The sequence below is a fragment of the Rutilus rutilus genome (assembly GCF_951802725.1).
Source record: "Rutilus rutilus genome assembly, chromosome: 14".
Lineage (NCBI taxonomy): Eukaryota > Metazoa > Chordata > Actinopteri > Cypriniformes > Leuciscidae > Rutilus > Rutilus rutilus.
The window spans coordinates 13,643,820-13,665,255 of record NC_140219.1 but is presented as its reverse complement, the minus strand read 5'-3'; the positions used below and the strand labels follow the sequence as shown (position 1 = coordinate 13,665,255).

General features: G+C 37.4%; 1 protein-coding gene across 3 annotated transcripts in view; it reads right to left on the bottom strand.

Moving 5' to 3' along the window:
- Positions 1-1,063: 1,063 nt before the first annotated feature.
- drp2 (dystrophin related protein 2) overlaps positions 1,064-21,436 on the bottom strand; it is a 175,408-nt gene continuing 155,035 nt past the window's right edge. For all 3 annotated transcript variants that reach the window (XM_084430709.1, XM_084430707.1, XM_084430708.1), the window contains 7 exons: positions 21,154-21,219; positions 15,610-15,675; positions 10,685-10,825; positions 6,054-6,291; positions 3,819-3,936; positions 2,534-2,668; positions 1,064-1,919 (listed from right to left, as the gene is read on the bottom strand). In XM_084430709.1, coding sequence (XP_084286835.1) covers positions 2,574-2,668; positions 3,819-3,936; positions 6,054-6,291; positions 10,685-10,825; positions 15,610-15,675; positions 21,154-21,219 — 724 coding nt within the window. In that variant the 3' untranslated portion in view covers positions 1,064-1,919; positions 2,534-2,573. The remainder of the gene's footprint in view (positions 1,920-2,533; positions 2,669-3,818; positions 3,937-6,053; positions 6,292-10,684; positions 10,826-15,609; positions 15,676-21,153; positions 21,220-21,436) is intronic.

Here is a 21,436-nt window from a genome sequence, read left to right as displayed (position 1 = left end):
TCATTCTAATATGCTGATTTGATGCTCAAGGAACATTTCTTATTATTATCAATGTTGTAAACAGTCGTGCTGCTTTTTTGTGGAAGCTGTGATGCATTTTTCAGGATTAGAAATAGAACTTAATGCGGAGGATTTCCTTAAAAAAAAGACTCACCTCAAACTTTTGAACAGTAGAGTGTATATGTATATATATATATATATATACAGTACCAGTCAAAAGTTTGGAAACACTACTATTTTTAATGCTTTTGCAAGAAGTCTCTTATGCTCATCAAGCCTGCAGTTAAAAAAAAAAAAAAAAACCAAAAAAAAAAAACAGTAATATTATGAAATATTATTACAATTTAAAATAATGGTTCTCTTTTTTAATATACTTTAAAATGTAATTTATTTTTGTGATGCAAAGCTGAATTTTCATCAGCAAGTACTCCAGTCTTTGGTGTCTTATGATCCTTCAGAAATCATTCTAATATGATAATTTGATACTCAGTTATTATCAATGATGGAAACAGTTGTGCTGTTTAATATATTTTTTTGGAATACTTTTTTCAGGATTCATTGATGAGTAAAACGTTAACAGCATTTATTCATAAAAACAGCATTTATTCAAAATAAAAACATTTCTAACAATATAAATCGTTACCATCACCTTTTATCAATTTAACACATCCTTGTTGAATTAAAGTACTAATTTCTTAAAAAAAAAAATTGTTATTGTTCCCAAACTTTTGAACGGTAGTGTATATTGTTACAAAAGATTTCTATTCTAAATAAATACAGTTCTTTTTAACTTTTTATTCATCAAATAATCCTGAAAAAAGTATCTCAGGTTATAAAAAAAATATTAAGCAGCACAACTGTTTCCAACATTGATCATAAATCAGCATATTAGAATGATTTCTGAAGGATCATAAGACACCAAAGACTGGAGTACTTGCTGATGAAAATTCAGCTTTGCATCACAAAAATAAATTACATTTTAAAGTATATTAAAAAAGAGAACCATTATTTTAAATTGTAATAATATTTCATAATATTACTGTTTTTTTTTGTTTGTTTTTTTAACTGCAGGCTTGATGAGAATAAGAGACTTCTTTCAAAAGCATTAAAAATAGTAATGTTTCCAAACTTTTGACTGGTACTGTATATATATATATATATATATATTTTTTTTTTTAAAGATGTTTATATATTTGTAATGAAAACAATGCAAAAATACTATCAAGAAAATGATTTTTGCAGTTCATGTCTCTTTATACTGTGTATGCAATTAAGAGTGATTTGCACTTTTAATGAAACAGTGTTAAATGAAAGAGAGAAAGAACAGGGGTAAAATGGGAAAGAATGTCATTGGGCACTTTGGCATCTTAAATAAATGATGGCCTCAACCAAAGACGTGTCATCCTTACAGTGTAAATAAGCTTGCCTTGTGTCCCGACAGTTCAGGGGAATCTGTTCTTTTCTGCTTCACAGAACAAGGGCCACCCATTGCCAAGCATGACTTAATGGTATGTGTGTATTTGTGTTTATGTGCACGAGTGAGTCAGACAACCATTTTAAAATGAGAAGAAGAAAAAAAAAAAGTAAGTAAGTTGCTGGCACAGGGATACCTAAGGAGAGACACTTTCTGCATGGTGCAAGTCTTGTTTGTGGTTCTTGTGCTGTAGTGAAGCCACTCAAGTTGCATTACTACACGTGTTAGCACAGTGTCCGGATCAGTGCAGGCCTTTGGCACCATGTAAACATTAGTTTGTTTAGTTAGCACTCAGATAATCCCACAGCTCTTTGGGATTGGCAAATGGCTGCGTGCTGAGAAGGTTGTCCTGAAACTCTTCTGCTCCCTTCTCGCAGTCTGTCCTTTGATTCGCCAGCCCCGCACTCCCAAAACCCTGCCCACGATAAGATGAGCAAAATGGCACCTGAAAAATTCAAGGAGGGTGATGCGTCATCCAGACAGATCAATAGAATGCAAAGATCAAAAATGTTTTCAAATGTATTTCTCTTTAACACACTGGGTAGGAGGTAAGCACTGCATCTGCATTGTATACTAAAATAACACATTTTTAAAAGAATAGCTCGGCCAAAAATAAACCTGTATGACTTTCTTTTCATGGAGCACATATGTCTTCTGAAGACTCTCAAAAACAAACTGGAAGTTGTTCTGCTGAATATCTTCCTGCTTTAGCACTCAAATTTGTTTTGAGTGCATTGTGTGCATTTAAACAAGGTGGCTCAAGATGTGTCACACAAGATTAGAAATAAATTAGGTCCAAAATCATTAGTTCTTAAGTGTATTGAACGAGAAATCAGTTGAGAATTGAGATTCCGCACAAATCAAATCATATGGCTTCAGAAGATTTGGAATACAGTGCAGGAATCATACAGCCCACCTTTACCAGACGTTTATGGTGCTTTTTTTTGTAGTATAAATCACCATCCACTTACAGATTCTGATAAACTTCTTTTGCGTTTCATGGATGAAAGACAAGCATACAGGTTTGAAATGACACGTTTAATTCAGAAATAAGCAAACCTGCACAATGTTAGGCCTCGTGAGTTTTGCTTCGGGTTCTTCATGGACCAGGCTCAGATGGGAAGACGTTCCTCAGCTGTTCGATTACCTGTTGCAGCTGCAGTACGGTGTCTTGCTCATGATCAAAATCCTCACCTACACAACATTAAATGCTACAATTAAAATGAACTCAACAGAAGCATAACATAATCAGCCTTATTCAAATAAGTCTCATCTCTTTGCATCTCATTATGGGTGGATGATGGCACTGATTAGGGATGTCCCGATCCGATCCACGGCATCGGTATCATGCCGATACTGGCCCAAAACGCTAGATCGGATATCGAATAAATAATTATCCGATACCTATGATCCGATACCTATTAGGGGTGGAACGGTACATGTATTCGTAATGAACGTACGTTCGGTGCATGGATTTACACGGAGAATACACGGCATAAAAATAAATAAAACTCACGTGCACAGACATATGCGGGAACGTGCGTCTGTATCGCTTCAAACGTTCGCTTTATCATTATACGCGAGCAGCGCGTCCTATTCGCTTTGGACGCGCGAATGGATTCAAACTGTTCAAGCATCGAACTAGACGCGATAGACGCGAATTTGACGCTCTATTCGCGTTTGGTGTGAACGCAGCAAAATGAACAGGCTGCGATGTCAAGATTGCATTGCTGGAATGTGTGTGTGTGTGTGTGTGTGTGTCAGAGAGAGAGAGGCACGGGCGCGATCGAACAGTGGAAACATAAAAACATACTCTGTCATTTTCATACAGGACATCATTAAAACTGCAAAAAGTGTTTACACATTCTACATTGAATAAAAAAGAAAATCAAATGTGTTTTTAAAAGTAGTATTATTTTATACAGAAATAAATTATTTATAATTCAGATGAGAATAAAGTTAAAGTTAATTAAAATTTTAAGGAAACAAATATATTGATCTGAAATATAGCAAATTAATTTTAAACTCATTCAGGTACAATTACCAAACATATCTCAAGGTCTTTTGAATAAAGGGTGTCAGTCTTTCATTATCATCTGTTGTTGTGGACTATATACTGGAGAAGTATTTGTTCTCCATTTGAGTGAGATGTTTTTATGTGGCTAATTGAGCAAAGTGCTTCCATATATTTTATTATTAGTAGTATTAGTTCAAGAATAAAATAAAAATATCGGATTGATATCGGTATCGGCAAATAGCCAAAGCTGCGGTATCGGTATCGGAAGTGAAAAAGTGGTATCGGGACATCCCTAGCACTGATATGCAAGGTTGTTCTAGGTCTCACCTGCAGCTTCTGTGTCTGTGATCTCTCTGCTGGGAGGCTCCCCCTGGTGGCCTCCTCCTGACACGGGAGAGGACAGAGAGGAAGGAGCCGAACCATTGGCCTCAGAGTCGTCTTTGGGCTGGGAGACATGATAAAATGATAAGAGAACAAAGAATAGTTAAATCATAATGAAAACAGTTAAGGATAATACTATTACTATTTCAGCAGTATAAACACTACCATTCAAATGTTTGGGATCAGTACAATTTAGTTTTTATTCAGCAAGGATGCACTAAACTGAAATGATAGTAAAGACATTTATAATATTATTTAAAAAACTATTTAAACCAAATTCTGTTCTTTTGAGTATTATATCCTGAAACATTTTTATCATGTTTTCTGCAAAAATATTAAGCAGCACAACTGTTTTCACCATTGATAATAATAATAAATGTTGTTGAGCACAAAATCTTCTAAATGAATGTAAATCAACATATAATAAATGCCATCACAGGAATAAATTCAGTTTTAAAAATGCATTTCTTTTAAACTAAATTATATTTTATAATATATATATATATATATATATATATATATATTTTACTATTTCTGATCAAATAAATGCAGCCTTGGTAAGCAAAAATTTTTTAACTTTTGTACAATAGTGTAGAACGTATACTGTACATAGCATGCACATTTTCTGTACACATTGTAGAATGCATGGAATTTAACATGTCGCATTAACATCAGAAACATTTGTCATTGCTTATTGTCCAACACTTCACATTAATAGTAGACAATATGTAGTATATACTATGTATGCAGTATGCTAGCCTAGCCATGCTCTAGACAGAAGACAGTGTTGTTGGGTTATCTGATGAGAAAAACAGTCACACAAGTTTTCAAATGCTGCCAAAACTCCAAACTTTGGCGTTTATAGACCAGGGATTTGCCTCGGTTTCCATGTTACAAAGGCGGTGTATTTTCTTGAGGGATGAAAACAAACTGATAAGAAACTCAGGGATGGCTCGCCTCTTTTTTTCCCCACATTTCAGGCAAATGAGTTGAACTGAGGCTGTTTGCATGAATAGTACCTTAAATTTATTCTTTTATTGTTCTACAGAGATGTCCACAGAGGTAAGACTGTACATTTCCCAGCAAACTTCTAGGGGTGCTGAACAAAGAGTTCAAAACTCCATAATCCCAGCACATTATTGCTTCGCCGTGACACATCCCTCACTCGTTTTTGTAGGTTAAGTCCATCTCTCTTCCCTCCATTTCCGGCTAATTCCTTTTCACCTATAGCTACAGCCTCAGTGTTTTTGCTCCACTCTCTTTCCTCATCCAGCCTGCCAATCATATCTCTACAGCACTACCTCTCTTTTTTCTGCACAACCACCTCTTATACTATTCACTCAGCACTGCCTGAGCTTTTCTTTTCCTCCTCGTCCTGCTTTCTGTCTTTCTTTCAATAAAGAAAAGAATCCTCTTTCTGCCCACTCAGTTCTGTCCATCTCGTTTCTTAAGCTCTATGTTCGTCAGCTCGACAAATGACTTACCGTCCACCCACTCCATCCCTATGATTCCATCTCCATCAATAGTGTCCCCCCCCCATATATAATCTGTCTCTACCTCTTCCTTCCCATCTTTGCAATTTACCAGAAGCAATTTACCAGAAGTTAGTGTGTCTTCTCTGCACTAGCTTGTCCTCAACTTCTTTTCAGGCCTTAGTAATGGGTACGTTTTTTCTGTCTCAACATCTCTTCTCCTTTCACTTGAGAAAAGTCTTTTCAGTTTCCTGTCACCCTTGTCCTTACCCAACCTGCATTACTAAGCATCTCTTTACCCTTCTACATGTGGTACATCGAGGCAGTCTATATGGTCTATCCTCTGTTCAATTGTCTTCCTACTCTTTTTGCCGAAAGCTTTAAATAAATCATCATCTTCCTCCCCTCTGCCCCCCTTTATCAGTATATTTTGTCAGCCCAACTTTATTTCTCACATAGTGGCTGTTTTTAAATCTCAAAACATTCCTTCAGTTCAAACCCATTAACATTTAACATTAAAGTATTCAGCACAGAAGGCCCTGATTTACCCGTTCATGTTCCTCCCTGTGCAGCGGTAACATATCCATACAACTCCCTACACACCATTCTTTCATTGTTTCTATCACAATAATCTATGCTGGCTCACATGTTGGTACACGCTGTGGGCATACTCCTAATTTTCAAGGTATATCAGCATCTGTTAACTGACCTGCAGCAGTAGTTCTCTGAGTCTGTGCAGTTGGGACTCCAGTTGCTTGTTGTGGTCCTCCAGAATCTGCATGCGCGTCTCCAGGCGGGTCTTGTGCTGTCGGAGGACTCGAGCCTCAGCTAGGAGCTCTTCGTCTTGCTGATCAGCCGGTGAACCAGGACCCGACTCCAGCAGCTGGGGTGAAGCTGCGGCCTCTTCGTGCTTCCACTTCAGCCGCCGATACTCACCCTGCAGCACCCTGTGGGAGACAACAGCATCATCATTACTATTGCCTTCTTGATCATTTAGATTATAATACCGCTACGTCGAGACAAAAGTTGATATTTTAAACTAATGTGATTTAATCAAATAAATTTACTTCATTTTGTCTTAAAACTTGTTTTTACATAAATTTTACAAAAAGTTGATATTTTATATACATATTTATATTAAATATTTTTTAAATGGCAAATTATATATATATATATATATATATATATATATATATAAAATTTGCCATTTAAAAAATATTTATATATATATATTTATATATATATATATTTTTTAACATTTTTATGTAAATTATTTTATTAATTTGTTTTAATTTATTATATATAATTTTCTGTATTGTGGCATATTTTATATAGAAACGTTGATTCTTTAGTTATTTCTCTACATGTAAAATGAGAAGAGAGCAAGAAAATTATGAAATCCTAATGAAAACAGTTAAGAATATTACTCACTATTTCTGCAGTATAAACACTACCTTTCATAAGTTTGGGATCAGTGCGTTTTTATTTTTAGTCAGCAATGATGTACTAAATTGATTAAAAAAAATACAGTGAAGACATTTATAATGTAATAACTTCTATTTCCAATAAATGCATTATATCCGTCAAAGAATTCTGAAGAAAAGAAAACTGTATCACGGTTTCCGCAAAAATATTAAGCAGCACAACTGTTTTCAACATTGATAATAATAAAAAATGTTTCCTGAGTATAAAATCTGCTAAATGAATGTAAATCAGAATAGAATAATGGCAGCTGAAAACTCAGCTTTGATTAAAGTCCATTTTAAAATGCATTCAATTAGCAAACTGTAAACTGTAATAATATTTCACAATATTACTGTTTGTGCTGAATTTTTCATCAAATAAATGCAGCCTTGGTGAGCATAAGAAATCTTAAACCAACCCTAAACTTTTAAATGATAGTGTAGTATGTATACTGTACATAGCATGCAAAATAATTATTTTATTAATTTGTTTCATGTTATTGTATTGCATTGTCTTTATTGGGTTTTGGGTCTGTATATGTTTTTTTTTTTATTTTTTTATTGTTCTTATAACCCCCTTAAATGAAATTGAACTGAATGACAAAAATAAAAATAAAAATCACTCAGCTCTTTCTGTCCTAATAATGACAGCGGGAAGCCCTGATTTATACAGGAGTTTAAGGTTGCAGATCCCCTGCAGACACTAACAATTAATCTTGTTTTATTGACCTATTACTCACATAAACAAAGCAAGACCCCAGGAGAGCATGACTTAAAGGTCAGGATTTACGCAGAAGAAAAAACTCATAAATGACTCACAGCTGTAACAGTAGCCTCTGGGATGAAACAAAATGGTAGTAGACCTAATATACTTTTTATGTTTCTGTAGATGTTTGAACCTTTGTTTTAAGGTCTAAAGATCACACCTCTTTCATTGGATGCGGGTCAAAAGATTTTTTTTTGAGCAAGTAAAATTAGAGTAACCATCATAATAGTAATAATGTCCCCATTTTCCCAGCAACACATTTTATCTCAACCAATTAAAAACTATTAGTTCTATCTTAATCCTCTAAAGAGATTTAAAGGGCCAACATGAAGTGCAGTCAATTACAGACAGAAACCAAGAGTCACAAATACAAAGACAAATCATTTTACCCCTCATTATTTATAACTAGAAAGGTCAGGAGGATAACCCTCAGTTAAAACTTCATATCGATATGAATAAATAGACCACCATTGTTTTGTTTCTCTACAAATTGGTTTGGTTAATATAAAAACATTACAACAAAAAATGCAAACTGGTATGAGATATGAGGAACAAACATTCACTCTTCTAAACAAAGTAACATTGTTACATTTATACTCCATTACAAAAAGTCCCTTTACAGGTACTGCTGTCATAAAAATACAATTACTTTTGTTATATGCAGATTTTGAACCTTCATTTAACTTCCAACATGAAATATTTTAGCTAAATGTGTAGTTTACTCAGAGTTAATGCGCTCTGTTTGTTTGATGTGTATGCGCACGCATGCAAATTAAGTGAATTCATGACATGAACAGACAAGGATACAACCATAAAATGTAAGTTATGCACTGAGGAAACACGTCTCAAATGCATACAACAGCACACGCATCTGTCAGAGCATTTGACGGCGAGCCACGTTAAACATTATGCTGATGCATTTGTTTGGGAGTACCTCATATAAAGCATTCTCAGGTTTTCGGCAGCATGGATTGTACAGTTTTCCCACAGCAGGGCGTGACAGGCTGCGCAGCATGCAGATGCAATTAATCAAAAAACTAATTTGTCGTCAATTATTTTCATTATTGATTATTATGGATTTAATCAATTCATTGTTGAAGAACATTCATCAACGCACACATCAGATCTGCTAAACGGAAGCTCAAGCATGTTCACATGTGAGAACCAATAAGACTCATTACCTTGTGTTATGCAGCACGTTTGAGCTTCCACAAGAACCAATAAATTTGTTCTCACGTGTCAAGCAAGTCCAGTTGAGCTTTTGTTCGTGTTCGCTGATCAATGTTTATATGTGAATAACAGCCTAAATTCAATTTGTTCATCATTTAAAGCGATCGAGTCTCTTCAGAAAATGTGGACTAAACCACTTTTTCATATGGATTAGTTTTACGATCTGTTTATGAACTTTTTGAAGGTCAAAGTGGTAGTAGACTGTCAATGGAGGGCAGTGAAAAACAATGTGTGTTCCAAAGATGAATAAAAGTCTTTCAGGTTTGGAACAACATTGAGGGCGAGTAAATAATGACAAAATTTGAATTTTTGGTGAACAAACCCTTTCAGTAAATAAATGATATATTTATTATAATTAGGGCTGTCAATCGATAATTTTTTTTAATCGCGATTAATCGCATATTGTCATGAGTTAACTTGCGATTAATCGCATTTAATCGCACATTTTTTTATTTGTTTTAAATGTACCTTAAATTAATACTTTTCAAGTTTGTAATACTCTAATCAACGTGGGCATGGATACATATAGATGCTTTATGCAAATGTAGCCTATGTTTATTATTGAAACCATAGTCAATATAGAGCATAAAGACGAGACATGTTTCAAAGGTCACAGATGTTTTTCAAAGAACTTGTTCATGTCTATTAGACACGTAGAAAGAACAAAAAAATGCCAGGTTACCATTACTTCTCTTTCTTTGCACTGAGCAATTTACTAACACAAACATGTTTGGATTTTTGCATGACAGGGCAGCTCTTCTGAAAATGCTAAATGTACATTTATTATTTATTAGCCTATTACAGTTTGTCTCTCTCTGTGCCAATTTTGATGAAGCTAAATTCTCAATACAACTGTTTTCATTGCTATATTTTCCTGTTTCTGTTGTCAAACAGCGGAATGAATTTGAAATGGTGACTGAAACGCGACCCAATAAACATAACCAGCTCTCCCTTCCAAGATGTTAAGTTAATCTGCCCAAAAATTCTGATAATCGAGCCATCGTCTGGTGAAATCAAATTCACATAAGATAAAGACAATATCTGTGCTCTGATTTCGGCTATACTTGTAAAATTAGAGAAGCAACATAATATCTGTGCTTAACTGAATAAAGCGCTGCTCCTCCGCGCGAGACGCAGAGAGAGAGAGAGAGAGAGAGAGAGAGAGAGAGAGAGAGAGAGAGAGAGAGAGAGAGAGAGAGAGAGAGAGAGAGAGAGAGAGAGAGCGAGCGAGAGGTGCGCGCTGGTGCTGGGAGAGCAGTACCGGCGATTCTCAGAAACTAAATAAGGTTTGGGCTCTTTGTTGAAGAAAAAAAAATAATAAAAAATAATAATAATTCGCTAAAGGGGTCTGCAATGTCGCTAAGTTGGCAACACTGTGTATCTCCATTTCTCCAACTGGGGTTGGGCCACGGGTCAAACAGAAAATACGCGCTCCGTTAATCGCGCGTTAAAAAAATTAGTGCTGTTAATATGATTTTGCGTTAACGCGTTATTAACGCGCTAACTTTGACAGCCCTAATTATAATATAATTGTTATGCATAATTATATATTTTAATAGATTAATGTTATCTATAATTTGTTTTTTTGTTTATTTTTATTTCATATTATATTCATAACATGTAGTTTCTATATGTGATATAGTTTTGTTGTCTGGTGGATCATAAAACAAGCAAAAACAAAACAACTTACATTGAACTAGCAAACACAAAAACAAAATCTAGCGTAATTTTTTTTGCATGTTTTGCATGGTTAAATGCCATTCATATTTTCTTCAAAAAATGGAAATTTTGTTATTTTTGGAAATCCAATTAGTGCTGCACAATTTGCCCATTTCAGCTACAAGTTTGAAAATGTGAATGTGCCCCTGGCTGAGCCCTCACCTGTTCTCGTTCTCCAGGCGGTGGAGGGTGCACTGCAGCTCTTCTCTGTCCTGGCAGTCCAGGTGGGCCAACAGGTGGCTGTGGGGGGAGTCCTCCTCGAGGGCAGGGCTGGAGTGACGTAGGAGGTACTGATCTTCATCCCTGAGTCCCCCCACATAGGAGACAGCGCACACTGAACACATTAGCCGTGCCACGCAGCAGCAGACACACAAACACACACGCGGCGCCAAGCGTGCACACAAAGCAGCAGGTACATAAGCCAAATGCACACAAAGCACCAGAGGCATATCAATACAGCACACATGTACGCATATTCTACATAAACTGCGGATGGAGTATTTAGAGTGTAGAAAAACAGAGCAATGCACACCATCATCCACAGAACAAATAGCTGCGTAGATGCTGAACAATCGGTAATCACACAAACACGCACACTCTTGGAAATCCAAGCACTATCCATGGCATCACATAAAAAAAGCTAAAGAGGCACAGCCAATATACAGGCACACAGGATGAGTGAAAAAGAATTACCACTACACAAAGGAAGCAGGCAAGTAATCAGCACTCTCATATTTGGCACATCAATAATACAAAAAAAAAAACAGTTTTCACGCAGTCTGCTGTAATTATACAGGTGCCATTACATGGACCATCATTAAACAAAGGCCCTTTATAGAGCGCTGGACGAGAGAGATTTGGTAACAGCCAGTGAAATGGCACCTACGCCCTATCAAATATATTAAATAAATGAATCACTGTTGCACTTTCTCTCTGCCTTTTAAATGAACAATTTTCCTAAAAATACAAAGTGAATATTTACTTAAATGTGGGTTAAGATTTCAAGCTTTTTCACACAAAAACCAAAGTAAATTTTTTTTGTAACTTATTCTGTTTATTTTTAATTTATAAAAACTTTATGATATCTTTATAAAATATATTAATAATATATAATTTATATTAATAAATATAAATATATATTTAATACATAATGTGTAGTTTTAATTATTTATACAATCTCATTGTGTGCTACTGTTTATTTCAAGTCTTTTGAAGTAATGCAAAAACATTAACTAATTCTCTTGGCTCTAAAGTTTGACTGTGAATTGTTCTTTATAGTTGGATCTCTTCACTGAATAAGTTGATCCAGTTCACGAAATGGTCTAAATCAGGGGTCGGGAACTTTTCTTTTTTTGATGGAGAGCCATTTTTTCATTTTCTGTTAAAGGAACACTCCACCGTTTTTTGAAATAGGGCTTATTCACATTCTTTCATACATTTAGATAGGAGGGTAAATGCATTTTTGTCTCAGTGCATGCATTGTTTTAGTTTGACAGGGTCAGCGCTAGCTTAGCTTAGCACAATGAATGGAATCCTTTGTTGCCAGCTAGCATGTCCTGAGTAAAAGTTATCAAAAAAAACCCCAAAAAAACCACGTAATTACTTCTTGTGGCCTGCGTATTCACAACGAGTACAAATAGCGATGCAGATTAACACTAGGTGATTTCTTAGGCAGATATTGACTTGGGACTATATTATGGGGAAGCACAGGCGAAGCACGGCTACTTAGGCGAAGCACGGCTACTTGGGCGCAGAGATATCACGCAACACATGAAATCCCACGACTTCCGTCAACATACCGGTGTGAATAGTAGCTGCCTGGCTATTTTCCCAACAGTACATGAATGGCGATGAACATGGCTGATTTTGTGTGAGCCAGAACCATACCTATATACAAGAGTTTACAGAAAATGAGTGGAAATAGAACGACAGGAGGAGGTTGCGATCGCTCAACAGCCCGAGGACGTGAGGATGAGAGCCAACATGAACTGGTGGTGTGAATGTGGGGGAATATGCCGACTGAAATAGTGTCTGTGCTGTGGCGAGTGGGACAAGTTTCTGCCATCGATAACCAGGCTCAACGTGTCAGATCAAGATGAGCGTGCCCGCAGTTGTGTCACAGCTACCGCGGATTTCACGGCGTTGATTCATCCGGCAGTACTCGATTTTTTTTCCCGGTGTGATAAAGTGAACTGGAAAAAACGCCCCACGCCGAATAGACCAAATGGACAGCTGTCCACAGAGTAAGTGATTATTTTAAACATGACACATGTATAGTAAACTGCTTGTAGCCTTCTCCTCTCTAGTAGTTATACTAAAACTCCTGAGTCAAAAGAACCAGGCTAACTCGGTGAGAGAAATATAGCTAACTTAGCCCTCAGTCATTTCATTTTACAGGTAACGGTAACAGCGATTTTTATTTTAGTTTGGTTGTTCATGCTAAACAGGTTGAATTCAACATGAGGTTATACTAGAGGAGGCTAACGTTATTTGAACCGTAGTCTATATACAGCTTCTCAGCATCTATCTTATAACCGAATGATTAACATAAGGGAGAGTAATAAAAGACAACTTACATGTGCACTTTGTTCTGCCTGTGCTTTGAAAATAGATGGGATGGGGACAGCCGTATGTTTCAGACGTAGTACCGTCTTTCTGGGCCCATATTCAATTTTTTCAAAGTAACTTAGTCCTCCGGTGCAAAATGCTCTGTGCAAACACGATACTGTTTGATTCTGTAGAGAGGCGTTGAAGTACAGATCTCCAGAGCAGCTAGCCATTTATTTCTCAGTTCCACATTCGATGGAATTCTGTGAAACATTACATTCGTATATGTCCTTTGCTTGTTCTCACAACCTTTTGCTACGCAGATAATTACCATGTTTGCTGTAACTTCTCAAAATAAACAATCCAAAAGCGAAGACACTCGGTGCAGGTCACGCATGTTGTTTTTCTGTGTTTTGACTCGTTGCACACCGGTATGTTGACAAAAGTCGTGGGATTTCATGTGTTGCATGATATCTCTGCGCCCAAGTAGCAGTGCTTCGCCTAAGTAGCCATGCTTCGCCTGTGCTTCCCCATAATATAGTCCCAAGTCAATATCTGCCTAAGAAATCACCTAGTGTTAATCTGCATCGCTATTTGTACTCGTTGTGAATACGCAGGCCACAAGAAGTAATTACGTGGGTTTTTTAAACTTTTTTTAGCACTTTTACTCAGGACATGCTAGCTGGCAACAAAGGATTCCATTCATTGTGCTAAGCTAAGCTAGCGCCGACCCTGTCAAACTAAAACAATGCATGCACTGAGACAAAAATGCATTTACCCACCTATCTAAATGTATGAAAGAATATGAATAAGCCCTATTTCAAAAAACGGTGGAGTGTTCCTTTAATGCAGTTTTTTCCAAAAGAGCCAATCCAAAAACTGGATTAAAAAAACCTCTCTTTTACTATTATTAATATTTAAAAAAATTCCAATAACATTTAAATAAAAATAACTTTATTTAGGTCCAAAGTCCAAAAAAAAAAAAAAAAAAAAGGCAACAAACAATAGGTAATGTTTCATTATGCAATTAATTGTGCAGGGCACACAATGAGAAAGAACCACTCTACACTGCACACATGCGTCTCTCATGTGTGTGTGTGTGTGTGCCGTGTTTTCATTTTTGTTTTGGTATCTTACAGATATAAGCTGTGTCTGTCATGTGAAGGTTTTAGATTCAGTCTCGGTCTTCCATCGGAGCTGCATATTGTGTGGTCAGTGCTTGACTCAAATGCTTCGCTCTCCACTTGGGTATAAAAGCTGCTGTCGGTTAATTAAGGTTTGAATGCTGAACTCAAGCAGTGTCGACGGTGGGTTTTATGGACGTCTTGGATATTTATTTTAATCACTGTCATGGTTGGTTACAGGTGATATTCATGGCAAGCGTGACTTAGTTGTTTGATCATACAGAAAATAGGCATATTTCAGCCACTACAGTAAGATGCTGTGCGAACAGAACATTTCGAGAATCAGATAATCAAATAAATCAGATAATCAAATCAGAATCAAATAAATGCAGTTGTCATTTCCAAACTGTGTGAGTGTAGCCATAAAAACAAGTGGTTTGCCTTAAAATGGTGTTGCGCACAGCACTGCATATGCAAATTGGTCTGAACAACTTGAAACATTATCGTTAATTGACTTTTCATTAACTTTGGTAGGCTGTACAACAAAGCAATTGTAACTGCATTGTTACAAGATTGTACTAGTTCTCAAGTCCAACAAACTGACCCAATGATCTGGTCACAATTAACAATTGTGATGAAGATTATCAGTGATTGACAACTTGAATTCCTCACACAAGTTAATTTTATAGTTTTAGACTTGGAATCCAGTGCATGAGACATGTGGATCACTATTATGACGGTTACATGGACCTTTTGCATGCCATTTAAAGCTGGATAACTTATTGTAATTGTATAGAAAAGCGTGATTCTTTTGTGTTCCATGTAAGAAAGAAAGGAATAAAGCACAGGAACGACATGAGGACAAGTTCATTTTTGGGTGAAGTATTCTTTTGAATTTCCTTTTTTCCTCTCTCACTCATGCACACAGTCATTTCCAGCACAAAGCATGCACTGCCATGACTCTGGGCTGTGATGGTCTGACCTCTTTTATTAGTTTTCATTTTGTGAGGGCTGACCTTATTTCACCTATATATGCTTATAATTCAGTGGCTTTCGCTTGTCTGCCAGCCTGTAGCTCTTGTTTGGTAGCATTTCAATAGCCCCTCTCTCTCTCTCTCTCTCTCTCTCTCTCTCTCTCTCTCTCTCTCTCTCTCTCTCTCTCTCTCTCGTCAGCATCCAAGCCTGCTCTATTCATCCCTACTGTTGTGCTCCTTAATCACACAGACTTAATATGATGGAGGGCGAACGCGCACATTGCCATGGGTCGTTTTCATTATCTTTTTTAATTAATGTGACTGCCCAGCTACACCAAACATGAAGGAATGCATGCATGGCCATGCGCACATCCACACGCCCATGCATGAGGACTTAGCAGCTGTGACAGATTCTAATGTGGGTGGGAGGTGGTGTACTCACAAACTTTCATCCGGAGAGAGACTGTCGGTGAAAAAGGAACAGTTCTGGTTCTCCATTTCTGCCAACCTGAAAAGAAAAAGCAAGCGAAATGAAAATGTCATATTATGGAGCATGGGTCACAACAAACAGAGAGGCGTACAAAGGCAAAGCCACTGTGCACTGTAATTTGTTTGCAGGGCCAAGGACTGTGACTTCAAACATGAGGCAGAGGAATGGAATTGCACATGGTTGGCGGAGGAAAAGACGACGACAGCTGTGACTCATCGAGACATCTCAGCGACTACATACGAGACACCTTAAAGCAGTTTCTCCAACCCAAAAATCACATGCTGTGATCCTACCCTGACATTTCAGATACCGTGTACAATTAACCTGGGTGGCAAATTATCATGCAACCGCCGAAGCTGTGCCTCCCGGCTTCACTCTCTATTCTCTACCACCATGACAAAGCCAGGGGAGAATCTGTTCCCATTTCACTTCATTTGTCAAGAATTTTTATGACATAAATGCCTCCCCTGGGTATTTTCACCCAAACCCCTTGCAAGTTTTCATTCCCTGCCACAAGTGGCACAGTAAAAACAGAATATAAAAAAGATCTCCAACAAGCACCACAGCTTACATGTCACACCACAGACATGCCATGCCTGAACGTATACAGTATGTACGCTTTATGGTTCACTGCAGCTCGAGTCCTTGTGACATCCTGAAGCCAAAGTAAAGCTGAAATGTGCAATTTCTATATATCTAGCCACACCAAACGCAATTGCAATAGTAATGGAAGCAAGACTCTGTGGTCATCTTGAAAATATTTTCTATGCAGGCAATTAGGCAGAAGTCCTATTTACTTGAATTTACTAATGAAATCTCCAAAACTGTTTGTCAAGATTACATTTCAACAACATATACTACTGCTAAAAAGTTTAAGGTCGGTAAGAAGTTCTTTAAAATAAGTCTTGTATGCTCACCAAGGGTTTTTGTTCACAACATACAGTAAAAACTGTATTAATTAATTTTAGTATTAGCATTAAAGCTGTATTAGCTTCATTTTTTTAGGACTCTGATGAATAGAAAGCTAAAAAAAAAAAAGATTTATTTGAAATAGAAATCTTCTGTAACGTATTTAATGTCACTTTTGATCAATTCAATTTAAAAAAAGAAAGAAAAACTTTTACTGACCCCAAATTTTTGAATGGTAGGGTCAAATCAGCAACAAAATATGACGACATTGGTATCATACATTATGATATATCATATCGCCACTGCTTGATTGCTTGTTTCGTCACCAAAAATGTAAACCATTTAAATCACCCAACTCTAATTTGCTATATATATATATATATATATATATATAGATAGAGAGAGAGAGAGAGAGAGAGAGAGAGAGAGAGAGAGATTTTAACCTTGTGATCTTCTGTAAAGCTGCTTTGAAACAAATGTGTATTGTGAAATGTGCGATATAAATACATTTAAGCGAAATAAAGATAAATTATATTTCTTTAGTTTAATCTAACAATTTAGGCTGGTCCAGCTTATTACGTCACATCTGTTTGTGTAGCACCTTTCACAAAACATTCTGTTTTAAATCCGTTTTACAGAGCTATCTCAGATAAATAGGCATGATATAGAAAAACAGGTGTCTCCAAAAATGAAGCCAAAATATCCCAGTAATATCCGTTGACATCTTGCGCCAATTACGTTATTTGTTGCCTGAGCAGTATAGTGATCCTGAGGTGAACCCATGGTATCAAGGTCCTGCACATACTCCAGCAGGACTCAATCACAAGCACAGTTGCCAATCTTGAAGCATCAAGATTTTTTAAAGCATCAAATAACTAACTAAAACAAAACTTACCGGAAAAACAAACACTTGAACAAAAATCAACGTGATAAGAACTACCTCAAAATGACAGAAACCATCTCTCGGAAAAATATATATATATTTGAAGTGTAAATGGATTTTTTATTTTGGCTTGCGTCTCATTTGGATTTCATGGACAGGACGGGATAACTGTAGCCAACAAAGGGGGTGATCAAAATGTGCGGCAGACTTGATGCTACTGCTCACTATGGCAACTTTGAGAATGCAACAAATTGTGCTCCAACCCAAGTCAGAATCCAACAATGTATAAAAAGAGGTTGCGTGGCTTATAGAAGGTTCACCCTGTGCCTCCAGCAAACTTCTGTATGCCATCTAGCACAGACAAGATTAACCCAACACAACAGAGGTGTTTTCAACACAACAGGGAGCTGACAATGGTCCCTGTGCTTACCATTAGCAACACATGGGTGAAACTTTGCTTTTAGCAATGCACTGCACTTTCCCTGCCTTAGCTTACCCTTAGGTGAGAGACTGGGGAGATTTCACTGCCTTACCAGGACAGCCTGTGAATTAGCAACAATATAAGAGCCTCTATAGAGAGGCTCCGTAATGAGGAGTGCTAAGTGCATTCATGTCATGTTGCTTGGAAAGCTGCCAGAGAATGGTCTGAATTCAACTTCAGAACACAGCAGACTATAGAACCCACATGCAGGATGGGGCTGCCTCAGAGAATAGCAGAAAGTCGATACACATTCACCCACCAGGTGTCCTTCAGCCAATGACGGTGGTACTGGCTGTCCTGGTTAACCCCTCCGCCTGGCTGTGACGCCTCCTAATTGAATCCGCAGAAGTATCCATCAGTTCAGATCCAATCAAATGTGTAACTAGGAACAGCTGATGATGCCACAGATTCTAGGGTGCGAGGTCAAATGGAGTTGATGGTTATACACGCATGTATTTGTATTTGTTTAAATGGGCATTTCTCAGTGTGTGGTTAGTGTGGTCTCTTGTTACAGGGAAAAAGAGAGGTCACAAACACAAATCAGCGAGTACATAAACATTGTGTGTTAATATTCAGAACAACGGCTCATTCTTTCTGATATGCTGTCTGCTTTTCAGATGAAAGGCCATCACTACAGACCACTTACTCTGTCATATGCAGACTTGTACAGCGAGTCTAGAACATCAAATGCCAGTGGATTTATTCTCCCACCCGCTCTATCTTGAGGTCCTCCAGCCATTACTCTGGATTAGCCTATACACGCACATACAATCTCTGTTCTCTTGGCTATGACGTTCTCTCTCTGCGCTCTTACTGCAGATACCACATCTGAGACATCTGATGAGAATTTAATTTTCTATTAAAGTTCAAAGCAAGTCTTGTCGATGTCGAAAATAAATAATGTACCACCTCATTTAGCACATGCTCTCTATCACTCATATTTTGTAAAGGACTGAACTATCAGATAAAATTGAATGAAAGGGATTTTCCAATGGGCTGCAAAAGAGATGTGGATTTTTCATTCTTTGTAGAAGCATTTTTACAGCTATAAAATGCTTGTCTTTTCTTATTTAGCCAACACTTAGATCAAGCTGTTTAGTTTAAGAATGCACAAAAGCATGAAGGGAAAAGGACATGAATAGAAAGCTTGAGAGTTTCCTGAAAGCACATCAAGATCAAAGAATCAAACGTGAACATCCAAAGACAGAGTGAGGAATTTAATTACAAAGAATGATACCTGTCAGATAATGTTGTTTATCACCATGTTTTTTTATGTCAACCATATTTTAGCAGCCAAATTCAATAAAGAAATAATGCAAACTAGATAAGGCCGCAAACATGTGACCATTTGCAATTTGATCACAATTTGTGACCAAGTAAATGTCTAAATAGACGCAAGAAAAAAAAACACTTTACTGTAGTGAAGTAATAATACCGGACGAGCCCCCAGATATTATATATAGTAAGCTGTATGTTTTATGGAGCTGGAATTTGCCTTTTTCTACTGGACATACCACTGGTATATGCATTAACAAAAACTGAATGAAATTTTAAATATTCAAGAAAAGAAAAAAACAAGTAAAAAAACTAATTTTCTACTCTAATTTAGTCAAGGCTGCTAACATTCTGTAAACTGACGATCCCTGAACATTGTACGCATTCAGTCAGATGCAAACGGACACATGTGAAATATATTTAACAGGTGACAGTTCAATAAAAACAATGAATGTTGTTCTGAGCAGGGACAACTAACGCAGACGGCACTGATGTGTGTTGAGGGAAACCAGACATAGCATAAGAGAGACACAAATTTGGGGAATTAAAAAGGACAAGAAGAGAGGAAAAAATGGGATACAGTGGGTGATTGATGGAAATGAATTAAGACATTGAAAGCAAGGAGTAGAAATCAAGCATATGACAGAGGAGGAGACAGACAGATGAAGACAAAAGGACACAGAAGTCAAGAGAGGGAGTGTGTGCTCTGGTCTATTTGTAGTACAGATAAGCTGCAGAAGGCTGTGAGCAGAGACAGTTGGCAGCACAGTATGCTAGGGCAGGCAAAGGGCTGATCTGTGCGTTCATGTGTGCATGTGCTTGTGTGTATTTAGGTAGTTGGCAGGGAAGTTAGACGGGGCAGAGGAGCATATCTCTGATCGTTTGCTGCAGTCAAACCAAACCAGTCACATTGGGCCGTTAGCTTCACTGCGCTCCCACAGCTGAATCAAAGGGTTAGTTCAGCAAACCATGAAGATTCTGTCATTTACTCACACTCATGTTGTTCCAAACCCATGCGATTTTCAACTTATTATGTTTTGTAAATGACCTGATTTGTTAAATAGAATTTGCACAGACTGTATTGCTTTTGTATCTTATATTTGCATTGAATTGTTGGTTTTCCCTTTTATATTGTATATTGTGCATCTCACTAAAAGGGTTATAAGGTACATGATTTAATATTTATTGCTTAGTAATTGTATAATGTGAATTACTTTTGTCGTATTGGTTATTATTATGCTAGTTTTATTGTGTTGATAATGGTCTCATACAGTGTTTGTTTCTCTTTGTGTTTTGGGGATTTTTTTGGGATACATCATTTAAGAAGTATTGACCATTAATTCAGTGGGGTAGCAACATCTATCCCCCCAGCTCATAAATTTGCATATATTTCATACTCATTTACATTTGCATATATTTAATGCCATCATTTAGCAGTAAAATGACAGAAATTGTGTGGCATCAAATGTGTGTGTGAGGGTGACATAAGCCTGAAGCACTACTGTACCTAATTCTAAACCCCACTGGTATAACTAAGTATAAACGTTTTAACATGTTCGAGTACAAGTGTATGTCTGTATGTTTGTTTGTTTCCTGAGTGTGTAACATGCACTCCGTCCAGGCCAGATGAGACTGATCTGTGCTAGCAGCTCCCTCGAGCCCTCCAGACCTTGTGTGCTTTCATTCTTCTAATGGAAAGCAGCTGACCCCTGTCCACCCCTCTGAATGCCATCTCTCACCCTCTCTCTTTTGATGTCCCTCTCTTTCTCACATCCTTCTCACTTCCTCTAAGGCTGTTGTTAAGGCCCTGTTGTTTGGTACACTGTGTCCATGCAAAGAGGATCAATATGCCAATCAGAGCTCAGGAGAGTGAGCAGAAGTGGCTGCTGGGAGAATATCAGAGCCAAATTGATGCGTGATCACTGTCCGTGTGAGACTGAACCCTTACCTGCTGGCAAAATGCTCAATCCGGCTGTGTGTGTCCGCATGAGGCAGCCTGGGAGATGAGCAGGGTCTGTGAAACCACACACACACAGACACACGTCTGTTAGCAAAGTAGTTTGATATGTATGAATGTCTGTGTTCAAGCTGGTTTGCTGGTCTTAGAACTTGGTCAGACTGATCCGTTGGCTTTCTTTAGAGGAGTGTCTGACGCTTTTAGCTAGCCAGGACGGGAAAACAGCTAAACCAGCTGAAGAACAGCTTGGCAAGGCTGGGAGACCAGCTTAACC